General features: G+C 36.9%; 1 protein-coding gene across 1 annotated transcript in view; it reads right to left on the bottom strand.

Annotated features, from left to right (window-relative positions):
• Positions 1 to 21743, bottom strand: part of LOC150102526 (uncharacterized) — a 47740-nt gene that overhangs the window by 3643 nt on the left and 22354 nt on the right. Inside the window, exons 2-3 of the mRNA XM_090399534.1 lie at positions 12991 to 13093; positions 8622 to 8743 (exon numbers count right to left, since the gene is read on the bottom strand). Of these exons, the coding sequence (XP_090255660.1) occupies positions 8622 to 8743; positions 12991 to 13086 (218 nt within the window). The 5' untranslated portion in view covers positions 13087 to 13093. The remainder of the gene's footprint in view (positions 1 to 8621; positions 8744 to 12990; positions 13094 to 21743) is intronic.

Here is a 21743-nt window from a genome sequence, read left to right as displayed (position 1 = left end):
ACAAATTGTGTGTGTGTGTGTTTTAATGCCTCATTCCTCATAGGATGTAAAAAGTTGCAATATGTTTTCATTGATCAAATTTTAACTACAAAGATATCTGAGAAGTCAGCTTTTGGCAGTGCCATAAGAATTTGGAGGGTGAAAGATATTGGTGGGGCTTGGGAGGTCATCAACAAGTGTTTGAAGAAAGCAGCATTAGAATGTATACCCAGTCAGAAAGATAAATCACTTAGCAGTTAAATGGATGATCAGCATCAGTAAGCAGAAAACACTGTGGAGGAAGTATAAAGAAAAAAGTAATCAGCAAGCTAATGAGTCGTACAAGGCACAAAAACAAGAACGACCTGTATGGTAAGGAAACTAGCTTATAAGGCCAAAAGAAATCCTAAAGAGTTCTTTTGCTATGTGGCAAGTAAAAGGAGGAATGACTATGGAAGGATAACTTTAAAAATAGCTGATGATGGGAGGTAACAGAAGCAAACCAAATAGTTGAGTTACTGAGTGATCATTTTATAAGAGTCATCTAGGTTGTGATAGTGCAATTCCAGATGTGACATCAACTGATGAGAAAACAAAGGTTGAAGAATTGAAGGTACTGAAGATATTAAGAACCTTAACATGACAATGGGATTAGATGGCATATTGGCCCATGTACTATGAGAATACGCAAGGGAATTATCTCCTCTGCCAAGCTTTTTAATTTAAGCCTCAGTAGCAGGAAGGTGCCAATGGAGCGGACAAAATGATTCCGCTATATAAAGGAAGCACAAGCAACAAATTATAGACCAATCAGTATAAGATAGAATTCAAGACTGGGTGATAGGAATATGATACTCTATAAACGGCAACATAGTTTTGTGAAGGGTAGGTCATACCATAGTGATTTGCTTACTTTTTATTATAAAGTGACAATGGAGTTGATAAAGAAACGGCTACTCAGCGATACTGCTTGATTTTCAAAGGGATCTGAAGGGAATACACATGGAACTTGGTTGTATAAATTGGAGCATATGGGGAGACCTAATCTGGTGATTTGGATTAGAGGATGGCTGATGGATAGATATCAAAGAGTGGTTTATGGAGAAGTTGAGTTCAGAAGGCAGGTGCTTAGTGGTGTACCACACTGCTCAGTACTTGGTCCTCTGTTATTTAATTTGTACATCAATGATTTGACAGGTAATATTCACTTGTTTCCTGAAGATGCAAAACTTGAAAGAGCGATAGTAAATGAAGGTGATGTAGAGAGCTTACAGGATGACTTAAAGAGCTTGGAAGTATGGGCAAAAGTAAATGTCTGGTAGTTTAATGTGGCTAAGCGTAAAGCGATGCACTTTATTATTATTGTATGGGCACCTCCAGGGAGTCAGGAGAAAAGTCGTGGAAGGCCCGATCTATCCACACAATCTATCATACCTCTCCTTGAACACATTGACAGACAAAGCACCCACAACTGACTCTGGCAACCCACTCCACTCATTCACCACTCTCCAAGCAAAAAATCTAGTCCTCACACTTATACTAACCACACCTTTATTCAATTTCCAGGGATGACCCCCTTGTTCTGATCCCTCTAGCCAAGTGCCGAAATATTTCCCCTGCATCTATCCTATGAAATCCTTTAAGCAATTTAAATGCTTCTATAATATTCTCCCTTTCTCTCCTATCAACCAACTTCTGCAATCCATACACCTTCAACCTATCCTCATAGTGAACATTCCATAGGCCACTCACCTCTGAATCTTCTCTACTGCTTCCTCATCCCCCAAGAAACTCAGAGGACTATACTCTCGAGCACAGTAATCCAGATGTGGGCATATCAAGGCCTTATAAAGCAGAATTATAACTTCCTTATCTCTACTTGTTAATGTGTTCATCATCATCATCATCAAATTCCTGCCATGTACCCTCAAGGGGTGTACAGGATATGATAGTACTACATGAAAAAAATTACATCATTATTAATTTCCTATCTACAATTTTCCTCCAAATCAGTCTGTTACTTGTCAAGACTCCAACATTATCAGATCTTATATTTCTATCGTCTAAAGCATTTTGTACCGTATCAATCCACCTATATCTTGGTCTTCCTCTGGGTCGTTTTGCTGCCAACCTGGCAGAGAACACTTGTTTTGCTAATCTTTCCTCGCCCATTCTGTTTAAGTGACCATACCACCTAAGATTAGCTCTGCTAACGCATTCCTGGATGCTGACAATGTCAAGTTCTTTCCTAATATCCTCGTTTTTAATATGATATTGCCATTGATGCCATCTGTTCATGCCTATAATCTTTCTCAGGAGTCTCATATCTGTGGTCTCTAGTCTTTGGTCAAGTGTTTTACTTCTGACCCAGTTCTCAGATCCATAAGTTAAAACTGGTTTGAACACTGTCTTGTACACAGCTAATTTAGTGTTCCGACTGATTTCTCTCTTATTCCATATGAATTTATTCAATTGACTCCCCACCATACCAGATTTGCTGATTCTGTTGTCTATTTCTATATTTAATTTACCATCTTCAGTAAAAATCGTTAAAAATGCCAAGCTAAGGACATCTTACATGTGAGGCAGATCAAAGATGCTGAAGGAAGAGTATTATGGAGGGATGTGGACATAAGAAACAGATGGAAAATATACTTTGAGGGACTTTTGAATGAGGAAAATGCAAGGACTCACAGAGGAGATGGGCAGCCTTCTGAGGGGATGGTGCAGAACATCAGTAGAATGGAAGTGACGGAGGCCATGAAGAGGATGAGGAATGGAAAAGCAGTGGGCCCCGACAGAATTCCAGTGGAGGCATGGAAGGCACTGGAGGAAGAGGGAATTGACCTGCTGTGGGACCTGTTCATGAAAGTTTGCCAACAGGAAAATATACCCGAGGAATGGAGGGAGAGTACTCTTGTTCCCATCTACAAGGGTAAAGGGGATGCACAAGACTGTAAAAATTAGAGAGGAATAAAGTTGATGTCCCACACAATGAAGATCCTAGAAAGGGTTCTTGATGGTAGATTGAGGGAGGAGGTGGAGATTGCAAAGGAACAATTTGGCTTCATGCCTGGTAGATCAACAACAGATGCTATCTTTGGGTTACGACAGATGATGGAAAAATATCGAGAGAAACAAAGGGAGCTACATCTGGTATTTATTGATCTGGAGAAAGCATACGATAGAGTGCCAAGGCAAGAAGTCTGGAGATGTCTGAGGGAGAAGAAGGTGCCGGAGAAATATGTCAGGTTGGTGCGGGAAATGTACAGAAATGTGAAGACAAATGTTCGGACCTGTTTGGGACAGACAGAAAGTTTTCAAGTAACAGTTGGCTTGCATCAAGGGTCAGCATTAAGTCCGTTTCTGTTTAATATTGTGATGGAGGTGGTAACAGAGGAGGTGAGAGAAGATGCACCTTGGACAATGTTGTATGCAGATGACATCTTGCTGTGTGTAGATTCAAGAGAAGAAGCGGAAACTAAACTGGAAAGATGGAGAAAAGTACTGGAAGAGAGAGGTATGAGATTGAGCAGAAGTAAGACAGAGTATACGTGTTGCGCAGTGGGCGGTGGCCAGGAGACAGATCTGGAACTGGAAGGAAATGTCATCAGGAAGGTGAGAGACTTTAGATACTTAGGTTCAACAGTGGAAGAAGATGGAGGAGCTGAGAAGGAAGTGGGATGCAGGATACAATCGGGTTGGAGGAACTGGAGGGAGATGGCTGGAGTGTTATGCGATAAGAGGGTGCCGATCAATCTGAAAGGCAAAATTTATAGGACAGTAGTGAGGCCAGCTATGACATATGCTATAGAAACTGTGGCCCTGAGGAAAAATAACATCAGCAGGATGGAAGTAGCAGAGATGAGAATGCTTAGGTGGATGTGCGGTGTGACCAGAAAGGATCATCTGAGAAATGACTATGTCAGGGGAACAGTGAAAGTTACGAACTTAGGAGTGAAAATACAGGAGGCAAGGTTGAGATGGTTTGGTCATGTGATGAGGAGGGAGGACGAATATGTGGGAAGAAGGGTCATGCAGATGGATGTGCTAGGAAGGCGGAAGCGTGGGCGGCCAAAGAAGAGATGGAGGGAGCTGGTAGAAGAGGACTTGAAAATGAAGAACTTGGATGTGGTGACAGCCCAAGACAGGAAGGTGTGGAGGAGACTCATAACAAACAGTGACCCCACTTAAGTGGGAGAAGCTGTAGAAGAAGAAGTAAAAATCGTCCCTAAATAGCTGAAATGTTTTACTTGTTCCACAGGTTCTCCATTCACAACACAGTTGACATTTTCAATGATTCTGCCTATTTTCATTGTCTTTGTCTTTTTATTGCTGACCTTCATACCATATCTATTACAACAGCTATTCAATTTAGTCAGAGAATCTTGCAGACTTGTAGCAGATTTATTTAGAAGTATAACATCATCTGCATAAAGCAAAGAGCTGACATTAACATCTCCAATTTTGATATCATGTTTAATGCCACTTTCCTTCATAATGTGATCCATATAGATAATGAATAACAGAGGGGATAATGTACATCCTTGTCTCACACCAGATTTAACATTAAACCATCTTCCTGTACTTCCTTCAATTCTAACTGCTGACTTACAACTCAAATAAAGACTAAGTATTGCTTGATATAATGCCCCATTGACACCATATAACTGCAGCGTATTGAATAGCTTCTCTCTTGGCACCTTGTCATATGCCTTTTCCAGATCGACAAAACTTAAATACAGATCTTTGTTATATTCCCATGCTTTCTCGACTATTTGTCGTAAAGTGAAGATCTGATCCTGACAGCCTCTATTTGGCCTGAATCCAGCTTGTTCTTCACCAAGCTTTTCTTCCACAATTCTTCTCAACCGTTTCTCAAGTATACTTGCATAGATCTTGCCAGGAACACTCAGTAGGGAAATACCTCTGTAATTCTCACATGCAGTTTTATTTCCCTTTTTATACATGGGTACTATGAGAGCTCTACTCCAATCATCAGGAATTCGTCCCTCTGTCCAGGCTTTCTGAACTATGCAGTGCAGCCACTGTAAGACTCTTATACCACCATACTTAAGCATTTCTGGTCGAATATCATCTACTCCTGCTGCCTTTCCACATTTCAAGCCTTTGATGGCTTTTTCTACTTCTAGTATGGATATGTATTCCTGACTGCATGCCTGGTCAGTGTTTTTTACCACTGTGCTGTCATCACTGCTTGTTTCATTTAGCAGTTTTTCAAAGTAATTACTCCAAACTTCAAGGATATCTTTTTCTCTCGTTTTCATGTCACCTTTATCATCTCTAATTCCTTTTACAGCACTCTTTCCTCCATTCTGAAGCTTCTTCAACAACCTCCAGAATATTTTGCCACCTTCTTGATATTTATTTTCTATATTCTTGCCAAAGTCCTCCCATGACTTTTGTTTAGCTAGTTTTATACAGTGTTTAGCATTCTTGCATTTGTCTCTATATTCTCTAAGAGCACAAGCTGACTTATTTGACAGGAACTTTTGGTATGCTTTCTTCTTTTCCTTCACTGCCGCTTTAACTTCCTGTGTCCACCAGGGAGTTCTGATTTTTTTATCCTTACAGATAACCTCACCACATGCCTCTCTGGCAGAATCAATCAATGTTTTCTTCAGAGTTTGCCACTGAATCTCCAAGGTTTGATTCCTGTTCTCAAACTCTTTCATTTTTTCTTCAATAATCTTTGTGTATTTTAGCCTACAGTTCACATCTGAGAGCTGCTCAACTTTTATTCGCTTTAAAACTTTCTTATATGTTATTCTTTTCAATATGAAATTCAATTTTATCCTGCTCAAGACTAAATAGTGATCACTTCCAATTTCAAATCCTCTATACACTCTGGTGTCCTGCACCAGGGAGAAAACATCACTATCAACAATAACATAGTCAATGAGACTTTTCTTATTCCTAGCCTCTTCTCTCCATGTGAATTTGTGCACATTTTTATGTTGGAACATGGTGTTAGTAATAACCAGTCCATGTCCTGAGCAGAAATCCAACAGATATTTGCCATTATTATTAGCTTTGCTCTTTTCTCCAAATTTTCCCAAAATATTTTTGTATGTCTCACAATCATTTCCTACTCTGCTATTTAGATCCCCAACAAGAACCAACTTTTCATTTTTCATTGTGTCAGTTGCTTTTTCTAAAGCCTCAAAAAATTCCTCCACTTCTACCTTAGTAGAACCTTCTGTGGGACCATAGGCACAAATAAGTCTCATTGTCCAGTTCCCCATTCTCATATTTGCCCACATTACTCTACTTGAAACTGACTGCCATTCAAGAAGATTAGCCTCGTATTTTGTGTTGAATACTATGGCTACTCCTTCTTTTCCTTGATTGTCATTGCCTGAATATAACATTTTGTATTTATTGCTCAGAAAGATCTCACCAGTTTTGGTCTTTTTTGTTTCAGTCACCCCTATTATGTCGATCTGGTACTTATCTAATTCCTCAGCTAGCTCCATTTCTTTGCCATTCAGGCTTCTTACGTTGATAGTACCGATCTTTAACTCTGGTGAAGTTGAGTTGGGGTGTGTGTGTTTTAGGATTTGTTCCAGTAGCTGACTTTTTGCTGTTCGCCCTGGTTCCCTGGCGAAAACAAAGGGGGCCTTGTTTAACCGGGCGACGCCCCAGCCGGCATGAAATTTTGTCATGTTGTACCATCATTCTATATTTTGGTTTAACCAATAAGAATACAATTTGGTCGGCTAAATCCCAAATTGCCAGCCCATCCTCGTCCATTCAGTATCCAAGTAGATACCCAACAGGGTGCACCACGAGAAGGTGAGGATTGGACATTAGGTCAGAAGCCCTGGTCGGTTCTCTGCATTCCTTTAAAGGCTATGTGGAGGTCTCCTCTCAGTTATACAGCTTTGATCTCTGGATCATAAGAACACAAGTTATGTGTTCTTCAATAGCTATGTAATCTTATGGGCTACTTAGCAATATATCCTCAAAACTTTAACTACCACCATCCTTAATCTCAAGCTTCATCCATTTACTGGAGTACAGTTCCATCGACGTGGTACATAGCTTGTAATCTATTTAACCCAAAATGCATAACTTTACATTTCTCGACATTAAACTGACACCCATTAACTTTTGACCATACTGACAGCCTGTTTATATCGTGCTGCAAACGCTCCACATCATTTGATTAACTATTACTTTACCTAATTTCACATCATCAGCAAACAACTGAATATTTCCTATATCATTTATGTACAAATTGAACAGCAATGGTCCCAGCACTGAACCGTATGGCACACCACTAGTCACCTATTTTAACCTCAATTTTGCCCTTCCATTTACCACTATTTCATATCTGTCCAGCAGGCCACCCTCTTATCAGCTTAACCACTGTCATGTATATATCTCCATTTGTTCTAATTTGCGTAACAGAGTTCCACATGGTATTCTGTCAAATGCCTTTGCAAAATCCAGCAAAATTGTCGTGTAGCCATTTCCTTTATCCAACTCAGCTATCATTCTATTACAAAAAGTTAGTAATTACTAAGGCAATCACTTTGGGAAGAAGAGATCACAAGCTATGCATTATATTGATGGAACCGAACTGCAGGAAACTGATGAGGCTAGGGACTTATGCATGTGATTGTGGACAGGAAGTTGAAGTTTAGAGGGCATATTGCAAAGGTAGCCAAAACAGCACATGTGGTTGTTGAAGAAGACACTAACAAGCAAGGATAGAGAGGTTATTTTCCCCCTATATTTGTGGCATTAATAAAGCCACATCCGGACTACTGTGTGCAGATATGGATTCTGTGGTGAAGAAGTAGTAGTGGAAGGATCCAGAGGCAAGTGACAAGCATTGTGACAGGGCTATGGAATTCTCACTATGAGAACAAATTGACAGTGTGAGCTTCAAAAGCTAGCTGACAAGCATAAAAGAAAAGGCATGATAGAAGCATATAAGTTACTAAAAGAATTTTATAGACCTGACAGTGAAGACATTTTTCAATACTTGGAAGGAAGGGGGGGGGAGTTACCCCCTGGAAATTGTGTATGAGTGTGGTTAGTAAGGATGTCAGGATTAGATTTTTTGCTTGGAGGATGGCAAATGGGTTGCTAGAGATAATTGTGAGTCCATTATGAAGAAGGGGTATGATAGGTATTGTGTGAATGATGGGTCTCAAGTGATGAGTCTTCAGCCTCTATGGAATTACCCATATAATATTGCAATAAACATGAAATTTTACACATTATTTAGAGTAAACACAAAAAAACTGTGCAAATTACACCAAATTTATATTAAATATACTCTAAGTATATGAAAGAAGCTAGATGTAGAAAGTTCTGCACTTGGTTGTAAAATAAATTTAAAATGCCTATAAATCATATTCTGGTTGAATCCTTTATCCAAGTACAAAAAACAAAGTTTGTACATGAAATTCCTAGTTGTGAAAAAATTTCATGCACAATCTTTTTTTTGCTTACACTTGGATAAAGGATTAAACAGGAATATAATTTGTTTGATTTCTGGTTTAATTATATGAAAGAAGTACCATAATTTTTCACAAAACAGGCATTCTCAAGTCAAGAGAGGAAGGAAATCTGCATTATCTTAGGATTTATAGAGATTATTTACATACCCCATAATTCCTCTCACCATGGCAATGGGAAAATTGTACTGATAACCATCTGCATAGCCAAGATTAAATCCATCCTGCAAATTTTTCTGTTTCCCTTCTGCAATACCATCCCTATATCCTTCCTATAACACATTGCATTTTATATAATAAAATAATTTGAACATTTCACAATTGCATATATACTCAGTTTATTTAAAAATAAGATGTAATGTAAAAGGAACAGTTACAATTAATACAGTAAATACTTTTGTGTTCAATGACCACAGAACTTATTATTATTGTTCCGGGCAACTCCAAGGAGTCGACAGACTCATCGAGGGAGGCCCTAATCATGTCAAGAACAACTATTCAACATTGACACAGTATCTATCATAACTCGCCTTGAACTCATTCATGGTCGTAGCACCCACAACAGACTCCGGAAGCTTATTCCACTCATTCACCACTCTCCAAGTAAAAAACCTAGCTCTAACTCCCTTGTCAACCACGCTCTTGCCCAGCTTCCATGCATGGCTCCTAGTCCTCCCACCACCAGTCATATTTTCAAAAATATCTTCTGGATCAATCTTACAGATACCCTTCAGTATTTTGAATGTCTCAATCATATCACCCCTCCTTTGTCTATCGTCCAATCTCTGCAACCCACAAATCTTCAACCTATTCCCATAAGGTTCATTCCACAGACCTTCTATCATCTTGGTCACTCGTCTCTGGATCTTCTCCACTTCCTCCAAATCACGAAGAAACCCTGGTGCCCATAACTGGGCACAGTAGTCCAGATGGGGTCTTATCAAGGCTCGATACAGAGGAACAACAACTTGTTTGTCTCTGCATGTTAAAGTATTTTTCAGAAGCCAAGTGATTTGATGAGCTGATTTAGTCACTTTTGCAATGTGCCCCCTAAACTTCAATTCCCTATCCACCAACACTCCCAAATCCCTGGCCTCATCAATCTCCTGGAGTACGGTTCCACCAATGCAATATACTGCTGCTATTCTTTTCACCCCAAAGTGCATAACCTTACACTTTGCCACATTAAAATGACATCCATTTTTCCTAGCCCAGTCCTCCAAACTATCCAAATCATCCTGTAAAATTTTGACATCCTGTGCACTCACAATTGCTCTACCCAACTTTGCATCATCAGCAAACAAGTGAACACTTCCTCTCAAATCCTTTCCTATATCATTGATGAACAAATTGAAAGCAATGGTCCAAGAACAGAGCCCTGCGGCACACCACTAGTCACAAGCTGTCTTTTAGAATCCACTCCTGCATAAACCACTCTCTGGTATCTCTCCTTCAACCACCCTCCTATCCATCTCACCAACCCTATATCTATCCCCATCTGCTCCAGTTTACTGATTAGGGTTCCATGTGGTATCCTGTCAAAGGCCTTGGCAAGGTCCAGTAGTATCACTGTAAATTCATTACCCATATCCAGTTCAGCCGTCACTGTGTTATAAAACGTGAGCAGGTTACTGAGGCATGATCTACCCTTCACAAAACCATGTTGTCCCCCGTACAATATCCCATTTTCATCTATCCAATCCTGTATTTTTTTCTTGACTAATTTTTCCAAGACCTTGACAACGATTTCCTGATATGCTAATCGGTCGGTAATTTACAACAGCAGTCTTGGAACCACTTTTATGCAGTGGAACTATTTTCCCCTCTTTCCACCCCCTCGGGACTAACCCAGACCCTAGACTCAAATTAAACAAAATGGTCAAGGGTACTGACAATTCTTTAGCTGCTTCTCGTACGACACGAGCTGGTATACCATCCAATCCCACGGATGTATTGACATTGAGGTTACGCAATAGACTACTCACCTCCACTTCATTCACCACAATTCCCGTATAATCTACTGGTTTATTCGTTTCTGCAATGTCACCACCTGGATGATATATACTTGCAAAGTGCTCACTCAGTAACTCAACTATATCAACTGATTCAGTTACCTTTCTGCCATCGGCATTCTTTGAAATCATTCTGCCATGTACATTTTTCCTTTTACTTGCTACATATCTAAAAAACTGTTTAGGATTCTCTTTAGCCTGTATGGCCAATGTTCTTTCTCAATCCTTTTTTGCTTTTCTTACCACAATCGTTACCCTTCTGGCCTGCGCTTTATACCGTTCATGTGCCTGCCGGTCACCTTTATTATTATTCTATTATATATATTATTCTATTATTATTATATATATTTATATTTTTATATTATATTATATTATATTTATATATATATATATTATTCTTTACATTTTCCTTGTGAACTTTCATGATAATAAAATTAAAATATATTGCTAATTTCCTATGTATACATGGGAAACATTATTACATTCCTTATTTAGTATAAGGAATGTAATAAGGATTTTGTTCTTTGGTGCCAAAATACTTCACGAGCATGCTACCAGAAAGTATGTTTGACAAATGTACAATTTTTTTTTTTAAATGGTTTTTCTATATTTGTAATTTTAACGGACAGCTTCTTTTTAAACAAAGAATGGTTAGATGACATGCTTAAAAATACATCCACTAGTGAAATTCCTAATGTTCATCTGTTTTTTTCTCTCTCCCACCTGTCATTTCTGCTTGTGAAGAACTTCTTTTACTTCTCCCACTACTTTTACCACTTTTATTGTAAGAAGAGCACAGTTCTTTCTTAAAGCTGAACTCTTTCCTGAATATTTTTTTTTCTGGTGATTCACTGGCTATTGCAATATGGAAAGTTGAGAACTAAATTTCTATTAATTGTAGTTATTTAGCAACAAAATTTTATAAAAGATAAATTCTGATAAATATAAATTTACACTTTTCTCACCTCATCTTTTTAACATGTTAAGCTTAATGATCTGTCAGAGCAAAACAACTTAGCTTTAGAGACAAAAGAGTAACAGAGGAGAAGAAAAAAAATTAAACTCTGTCAATTAGGGATATTCTTGAGCCAGTAGACTTTTCAAAGAGAAAACCTTGATACTTCCCTATGAGACAGGCTATTTCATCTTCATTTGGAAAGCTCTTATAAATGTTCTAAGTGTCCTACTTTGGTTAGAATCTCAGCAATAATTTTTGGCCACTCGGTCTTAATCCATGCATCTGCAGATAAAAAATCAGCACTTTTTCCCTTCACCATGAATATGCTTGTACACAATATTCTCTTGCTTTTTCCACCTGTTAACACGTTCATTGCCAAGCTGAAAATTGGAATTTCGTGTGGTGGCCAAATTTTTTTTAATAGGTTGATAGCAACGTCCACGCAATAATGCGTGATCGGCCGTTTGGTGAGAACTCGCATCCCGCGATATAGCGTGATTGGCAATGAACGTGTTAAACCATCCATCAGTTGCAGTGAAAATTTCTTTGCCCATTGTTTTTGCAAATTCTACTGCTTTTTTGACACATCAAATGCCTATTAATCAAAGCATTCTTTTCATGAACATTACTGAACCAATTTTTAATGCTGATTCAACTTGAGTATCCTTACCAGATCGGGCTCTATTCTGATGCATGTTCTCACAGGAGTGGCTGTGAAATTTTTAAATGCCACCCTATGCCGATTCATTTTGGGCAACTTATCACAGCACTCCAAAATACTTTGCTTTTTATCGAAAAGATAAATCTTAATGTTTTTTACTTGCTTCGGCCATAATGCTAAGGACCGTATGAAAGAATAAGATTATAAGAACATTAAGATTATATAGAAGATAACCCACCTGCATTTGCCTGGAAGATATGATTTACAGCAGAATAAGATTAAAAGAAGATTAACACAAAAATCAGATTTCGACAAATGTTCTTTGTTAAATTTTCTCCTGAATAACCCTTAAAATTCTTAATTCTGAGATGCAAAAGGCTAAACATTAGAGAATTTTGATAACAATAACCGGAACTTTTATTATAATAGACAATTATTTTTAATTCAATTAAAATGGTGTGTTTTGGGACTGACTAATTTTGATAACAATAGCCGATTGATAATATTATCTGCAATTACAATAAGTGGATTCTACTGTATTCAGTTGTTTCAAATTTTCCAGCTTGCTAATATTCTCTCCCTTATGCTTTTATAGTACTTTGTGTAAAACAAGGATGTATGCACTTGAAATTCCAATAGAGTTGCATTCACAGCTCTTATTTGACAATTACCAGTGAAATAACAGATACTGGTGAGTTCAATAATCTGTAGTAAAACCAGTCTTTCTAGAAAGAAAGATTTTACTACAGACTGTCACAAACATGATCAAGATATGTGTGCACCACAAAAGTCAGCTATTTACTGTTTAAATTCTTTACTATTCAATACAAACAGGTTACTGATATTGAAACAAGTTTGCAGAAAAAAATTTCCTCCTCTAGAACATACTTTTAACCTTGCTTCTTTTAATTTATTCCAAGAAAGCTCTTCCAAATGATTCAAATCAGCTTCTTGATCAAAAATATCTTCAAGATCAGCACTCATTTTTTGCCTGTCCAAAAATAAATAAATAAAATTTTAAGATTTATGCATGCATGTAATGATATAAATATTAAGAAAAAAAATATTATCATGTACAATGAATTCTCTTATTTGTATATAATTCCCAGTGCACTTTGAAAAAATTAACTATCTTTACATACATTTCCAACTAAAGATCACTATATTGTATTTGACAAGAAACTGCATCATTTATTATTATACAAATACATCCTGGAATCAAAGACTTAACAAGAGAAATATTCAGAGAAGAAAGCGATCTAACAGGCAAAACACCTTGCCTAAAATTAATTCAAAGTCTGTGAACTTATCACTGCATTCAGTAATGAATTCCACTCATCCTCCCCATTTACATGCAAAAAAAAAAAAACTATACTCATATACATCACATTATGCAATTTATAGAACTGAACTCAACTATGTTCCGTCCCCAACCTCAACTCTGAAAAATATTTTGAGTATCTATTTGGTGATCTCTCTTAATTACTGATTTCTTAAATAGTATTGTCCCTTCTCCAATTATTTACAAAGCTATTAATATCAGCCAATATTCACCCATCATATGTTATTCATCAGACAGGAACTTGCTTGACTGTATATCATGTCCCTTCAACATCAGAGCACATTTTTACAAATAGGCCAATATATGTATGAATTCTTATGGCATCTTTGTGTAAAACTAGTATTTCTGAACTGTCTTATTGGTAAAGAAAATCTCAGTAATTAAGTAATGATATTTATTTGGCCACTATTATTCCTCCATTCTCCTCCAAAATCATTAAAACAAGAGCCACTTCTAACCAACACCGTTTTACAGTCCATCTTAAACTCACCAAACCAACTTACTTTACTGCCTCCTCTTTTATTTCATCTCCATCTGTCCTTCGGAACAGTCTCCCACACTCTACCTTCCCCAAAGATTATAACTCTGAGCTGTTCAAGCAAAAGGTGAACAGACTCCTCTTTTCTTCTTTATTAAATTAGTAGAAGAAACTGTCTTTCTCTGGTACAAAAATTAGTAATTTGTGCATCAAATTGAACTGCAAGAAGTAAGAATATTTATATTTTAGTGAGACAAGAGGAATAATATTGTATGCTACATAAGGGAGATAAAGGATCCCATGGAAAAGAAGAAGAAAATTTTATATTTTTGGAAAGGGACTAACAAAGAAACTGATTCTGATGAACATTTTGTTGTCGTGAAAACAAGATGTTTAGTTTGCATGATTAAGTATATGTTAAACAACCCAATAATAGAATGAGTCAGAGAATGAATGATTTTTATGTTTTTAGGATAAGAAAATCTCTAAAGTGTTGACTTTGTGTGAAGGCCTTGGATCCAGTTATTTTTGTAGTTATGTAATTTTATTTAAAATGTATATAACTTTTTATTTGGTACTTGAGTCAATAATCTGCCTGGCCTGGTTGGCTGAGTGGTTAGTATATCTGTCTCCAGCCAAAAGGTTGCCGGTTCGAATCCAAGCGTGGGCATGGATGTTTGTGAAAAATACTAGTGGTGGCGGGGTAGTAGATGCCACTGGCGTAGATGATGATAGTTGCGGTTCGTTGTAGTTGGTGGAGACAGAGTTGTGGAGTAGGTGTCTTCCCTTGGTGATTCTTTAGGCTCCTTGGAGGTGTCGCATGATGATAATAATAATTTTCTAATACTCGGTGTAAAACAATCTCTTTACAGAGAAATAAACACTGCCATTATTTGTCATGATTATCTCAATTCCAGCAATATGGCTTTTAAATTTCATGTACTTGCCAACCAACATCCCCAGGTCCAAAACTCCTCTGCCTTCAAGATATCAACAACTACACACTACATCCTATCCTTATACAATATTGAACTGGTAATCCCACTCCCATCCAGAGAACCAGTCTATCCAAATCTTCCTAGTAGAGCCACAAGATTTGCTTAACACTTCCCAATTATACATTATCTGCAAATTTAAATTGCATTTCCCTATTTAAACTACTTCTAATATCATTAACATGTCAACTGAAACAATAATGGTCCTAAAACAGTGACACACCACTAGTGCTTCCTCCTACGCAACTTGCTAAATACTCATGCATTTTTTTTTGTTGTTGTTGTTAATTGTTGTAAAGAGGTGCTGGTACTCATCACCACATAAAATCTATTGTTGCAATTTCTAACATATATATGCAGTACACTGCACTTTAGGTGTAATTTCAATATGAATTATACCTTTTTCATAGATACGTCTATGAAAAAAAAAAAAAAAGGGCATATATCAGTATGATATAGAAATGCATACCATCACAAAATAAGCAATTTCTCCCAAATTTCAAGTTGGTACTTGAACACCGAACTGTCGTATGACAATTTATCAATGACTATGGCAAAATCTAAATATAGAACCATACTAAATTCCCCACTATATCACCCTTTTGACACTCACTGCAAATCCCATTGTTACCAACTCAATTTTGGATCCTACCTATTTTAATACCTTGATTCAGAACATGTAATATACACAGACTCTTAATGCTCTAGAAACTTATCACACCTATAGTTAACCCCCTGAAACATATCCTTTAAACACAACATGTCAATGTGGCATGAAGTTAATGCCAAGAGTACTTATATACCTCCTACTCACTCACCACAAGATCCTCCTCTGTCATCAGTTCATTACTCATGACTCTATGATATTAAATGAGTCATGAGTAATGAACTGATGTCATACACAAGGATGAAATACTTCAATTACATCATGTGCAGTGGTTACCGGTCTACTGCTATTTTTATCAACTAATATAATCCACCAATAATTGTTCTTTCTTGTACTTTTTCCCCATACTAATCCCATCTGCAAAAAGTCATAAACAGAGCTTGAAAAGTTTGTGTTGGCTCACCAGCCAGGCAAATATATCACATCATCTGTCACCCTGGATGGAGTATCACAGTCACCTAAATATATCATACTGGCATATTCAATCCCAGACCTAGGTAATTTATAAGTTTTTATTAATGGTATAGCTCATTTTTAGCCTAAGGTAAAAATTAGCTATTGCAATGTGCAAATGGCCATGCATTATAAATAAAATGTATGAGTTTTTTCTTCATGTCTCACATACATAAACATGGTAATTTATACTAGTTCTGAGTGATCCAAAAATTCTGAGTGATCTATAAGGTCACTCTAAACCTCATTGAGTGGCCCTAAAGAATCACTACTAAACCTCATTACTCCTGACCTGAATCACTCCAGCACAGGAAACTCGACAATGGTTCTACCCAGCAACAAGGCAAAAAAACAGTCACCAAGCATAACCTCTTTACTCCCCAGGGAGTATGCAAACCCAATGACAAGCATTAATAAATGCTATCAGTGGGAGTCTAACCCAGAAGAGATACCAAGGTTGTAGTAATGCAGAAGTCATATTTCACATATCATCATCATGTGTCATCTGTCCAGGAGGTTGACTACCATAGTGTGACTCATGGTTGAGTATGGAGAATGGGGGTCAATTTGCCTGTTCTGAGGGATGAAAAACCTGAGTTTCCAGGTGAAGAAAACCCTTCTACCTCCATTGTGAGACTGGCTTACTCCCCTCTAGTTCGAAAGAGACCTAAATTTCCAAAAATACTGCAAAAGCTTGAATGGTTTCACAGCATGATTATATTTAACTTCATGACATAACATTGGATGCAGATGTTTTTTGGTAGATTCAGGCAAAAGAATAAAACCATATTTAAGATAATCATTCCTCACATTATGGACAGGAAGTGAACCCAGGTCTTTCTGACTAAAAGGCTTCGTCTATACCAATGTTTCTGAACAGCCGGTACACAGACTGGCACCGGTCTGCAAAAAATAGCCTGCGGCAGTCCTCTGAGCTCACCGATTTGTCTTTCCTACTTGTCAGGGAATCACAGCAATCTAGTACTGCACATGTGCTAAATGAGGGCTAGACACTCATATGTCTATTAATAGTCAGTATGCTTTTAGATCTTGTTGGGTGCATATCACTGTTTCGCTGCATTATTTTTGTTAAATAGGATGTTTAACAAAAATAATGCAGATATTTTTGTCGATTTAAAATAATGCAGCATTTAAATTGACATATTTTTGTCGATTTAATAATTCATGTGATTCATTTAGTTAGACATCTTAATAACAGCAGCTTGCTGAAATATGACATAAAGAATGTACGTTTATAGAAAATATCCAAATAAAATTTATACATTTTTAGGCCATATTATGAAATGAGTAAAAAGGAATCAAGGAACTTTATTACATTTTTTAAATGTGAAGAATCCAAGCTATTCAAAGTCAGGAAGAAGCAAGCACTGATCACAAAATCAAAATTATTCCTGAATCTCCACCAGCAAAAAAAGAAAAAAATTGTTTTACAAGACATTATAATGATGATTATCTTAAATATGGTTTTATTCTTTTGTCCAAATCCACCAAAAAACATCTGCGTCCAATGTGTGTATGTCATGAAGTTAAATATAATCATGCTATGAAACCATCCAAGCTTTTCAGCATTTTCAGATAAAACATCCTGAATTAGAAGAAAAACCTCTGGAATAATTCAAACGTAAGAAGCAAGAGTTTCAATCACCGAAGAAATCATTTAAACAAAATTTTATACAAAATAAATCCTTATTAAAATCTTCATATTTATTAGCACTCCTTATTGCTCAAACAAAAAAATATTTTACCACTGGAGAAGATTTGATAAAACCTCTTTTAATAGATGTGTGTTTTGAAATGTTCGGATCGACAGCTGCTGACAAAAACTTAAATCAATTCCTCTTTCTAATGATATAATAGGATGCCGAATTGTAACATTATCTGAGAATTCTAGTAGCGAGGCTTATACGTTGGTCATACATAACTGGTAATTAGTTTACGGAATTAACAACGCATATAAAGTATATTAATTAAAGGTAACTTTAATCACCCGCCAGCTTGATGGATCTTGGGTTTTCTGTACACACAGAAAACCCACCCATACTGGCATATACATTCACCAGCAATCCCCCCCCCCCTCACAACAATATGGGGTTATAAAAACACTATATAACAGGGCAAAATTAACCTGCTCAGATGGCAAGGCCCTAACTACTGAACTAAATCACATCCACAACACTTTCTTAGCCAATGGCTATAACCCCAAAAAAATCCAAAAAATACTCAAACCAGTAAACCACAACCCCCTCCCTCTCCACAATAAAGATTACACCAAATCTATCACCATCCCCTACATCCAGGGCACCTCTGAGAAAATAACCAATATCCTCAGAAAATATGATCTTACTTCCTATTACAGACCATATAAAAAGTTGGCGTCCCTTATCCGCTCTACCAAAGACCAACCACTTCCCCTAGACCTACCTGGTGTATACCAGGTCCCTTGCAGCTGCAAATTGTCCTACTTTGGCCAAACAGGCAGAACAACAAATATCAGGATTTCAGAACACAAAGACTACATCCGGTTTCACCAGTATGCAGCTGCTCTGGGCTGGCAGACCATGCCTTAGATACCCACCATAGAATTCGTTGGAAGAAAACAAAAATAATACACCGCAGCAAGTTTAAATACAAGAGATTATTCAAGGAATCTTCAGCAGCTCTAAAAAACGTTCCTAACCTCAACAAATTTGGGTGCATGAAACTACTCCAAATTTGGGAGACTTACATTTTGAGAACTTCAGCCCAACTGCCAAGTCAACCAAATTAGCCCACCAGAGGGCACCATTAGGACTTTAGGAACAATATTAGTTTCTTGCTTTCTTCCTCATTTGCTTTTGTTAGTGCCTGCGTGCATATACCATATCTTTATGTTCCTGAAGATGGCGTGACGTTGCCAAAATATAGAAGTTATTTATTAAAGTTACCTTTAATTAATATACTTTATATGCGTTGTTAATTCCATAAACTAATTACCAATTATCTGAGAATGTTAAACATCAGTTAATTATAAAAATAAAAAAATCATCAATGTTTGCAAAGAGGCAGGCCCAAACTCAGATGGAGGGATAAGGTGGTAGAGGATCTTAGGGAGAAAGGATGGAGTCGGGAAGATGCCCTGGACCGGAGAATCTGGAAGAAGAAGAAGATTAAAGATGGGAATGCCAACCCCGTTTAACACGGGATAAGGCATAGCAAAAGAAGAAGATCAATGTTTTTAATACAAATTGATGAATCAGGAGTAGTTTAAAAAAAAAAAGTCATTTTGCTTTGTTATGCTCGACACATAGATTATACTGCTGAGGACATAAAATAAGAGTTTTTATGTTGTTTAGAATTAGCTTCACATGCAACAAGTTCAGAAATTTTTAACGTGTTGAATGCATACATTTATAACCAAAATTTGAATAGAAAAAACTGTAACTTTTAATTTTAAGGAAAGAACAATGTATATTATATTAACTAAATAATTTTAATTAATACTTCCAATATTTCGGTAATGTTAAATTACCATCTTCAGGGAACATAAAAATTAATGAAATGTGCAAGTAGGCACTAACACTGAGCAAAAATGGCTGAAGAAAACAACTGAAGTCAGTCCTAGAGTCCTAAAGGGTGCAACCTAGTGGGCCAAATTGGGTATTAATCTTGGCTGATGTTCTAAGAATGCAAGCCTCCCATACTTGGGGCAGTCTCATGCATCCGAATTTATTGAGGTTTGGGGAGTTTTTTAAGGCTGAGACTCATTCTAAAAATAATCTCTCATATTTAAACTTACTGCAGTGTAGTAAGGAAGTTTTCTTCCAACGTATTTTATGGCAGGTGTCCAAGGCATGGTTAGCAAGTCCTGAGTGGCTATAACGGTGGAAACGGATATAATTCTTATGTTCAGATATCCTGATATTAGCAGTCCTGCCTGTTTGGCCATAATAAGACAGTTTACAACTACAAGGGACCTGGTAAACTCCAGGTAGGTCTAGAGCAGGGATGCACAAACTTGTTAAGACCGAGAGCCGCACAGTTCCACTGTTACTTATGGGAGGGCCGCCAAAAAAAACCTTAAAAGTTTTCTACCATATAGTTTATTTTATTTATACCTATCATGAGTGTTACAAAAAAGGTAATAAAAAGTAAGTGAATTTAATTTGATGCGTGACATTGCATTGATCTGACAATTGTTTTGATATCTGGTTCGAGTTTTGTAGCAGCCAACCGCAAAATTGATTCTAAATTTACATCAGTCAAGCGGTTCCTATTTTTCGATTTGTTAATATTCATGACTGAAAACGTTTGTTCACAAATATATGTTGAGCCAAAGAGGCTTGCACATTTTAATGCATTATCTAACAACCATTTATAATTGTTTTTATCGACACAAATAGAAGTTTAATAAATTGCCTTCGTTAAATTTATTTCGCAGGCTCTCATCATTTTGAATGTCGATGAGTTCAAGCTATGCTGATTTGGGTGCATTTTCAGGCAAAATGGCAAAAGGATTGCTAAATAAATCTAGCAACGGTGTCACTTTCTTAAAATCAGAAAACCGATCCTTGAAGGCTGATATCAAGTTATCAATCTTTTCAACATACACAGTTTTGAAGTTGACATTGAACTTTTCAGAAACATTCTTATAATTAGGAAAATTGATGTAATTCCCTGACTTCAGTTGGATTTGAAATAGATTTAACTTGCACTGAAAAGACAAAATGTGGCCGTAAAGTTGAGTAACCAATTGATCTTTGCCCTGAAGTTGCGTATTTAATGTATTTAAATGATTAGTGATGTCAACCAGAAAGGCTAAGTCACATAACCAATCCGGATTTTTTATGTCAGGAACGTTTTTGTTTTTTTCAGTCATGAAGATTTCAATTTCATCAATTCAATTTAGGAACCACTCCAATGTTTGTCCACGACTTAGCCACTTCACTTCTGTGTAAAAAATTAAGTCACCATATTCCCTTTCAATGTCTTCAATAAACTTTTTAAATTGTCGGTGATTAAGGCCATGGGATGTTATAAAATTAATCGTTGAAACCACAACTTTCATGACATGTTCAAATCCAAGTTTCTTAGGGCACAAGCTCTCCTGGTGGATTATACAGTGGAATTGTATCAACTCATCATCGTGCCGTCTTAAATGCTGTTTCAATAATGTTACCAATCCAGAATTAGCTCCTATCATGGAAGGAGTTCTGTCAGTCGTGATAACTGATAATTTTGTCAGATCTAAATCAATTTTGGAACACTGTTCCAAAAGCCCAGTGAACATGTCATTACCTTTCGTTTGATCTGACAATGAACTCATTCCAATCAACTCCTCACTTACCTCAAACTCTTGCGTTATTCCACGTACAAATATTAACAACTGGGCTGTGGAAATAATGTCAGTTGATTCATCAATAGCTAATGAAAAATAGGCAAATTTCTTTCAATAAGATGTTAAATGGTCCCTTACATTTTCAGACATTGCAGTAATTCTTCTTTGCACAGTCATCCTGACTAACTAAATTTTTTCAACATTTTTGGCTGATTCACGACAAATTTTTTTAGCAGCTATCTCAAGGTAATCTTTAACGAAATCTCTGTCTGTAAATGGTCGGCACCTTTTTTGCTATAAGGCAAGATATTTCAAAACTTATTTCTGTTGCGATTTCCGAATCTTGAATAGGTTTTGTAAACATCACTTGC

Source organism: Typopeltis vanoorti, chromosome 10, assembly GCF_054136105.1.
Source record: "Typopeltis vanoorti isolate ZY-2024b chromosome 10, IOZ_Tvanoo_1.0, whole genome shotgun sequence".
Classification (NCBI taxonomy): Eukaryota; Metazoa; Arthropoda; class Arachnida; order Uropygi; family Thelyphonidae; genus Typopeltis; species Typopeltis vanoorti.
The sequence above is the reverse complement of the archived record's forward strand: the minus strand, read 5'-3'. Positions and strand labels throughout refer to the sequence as shown.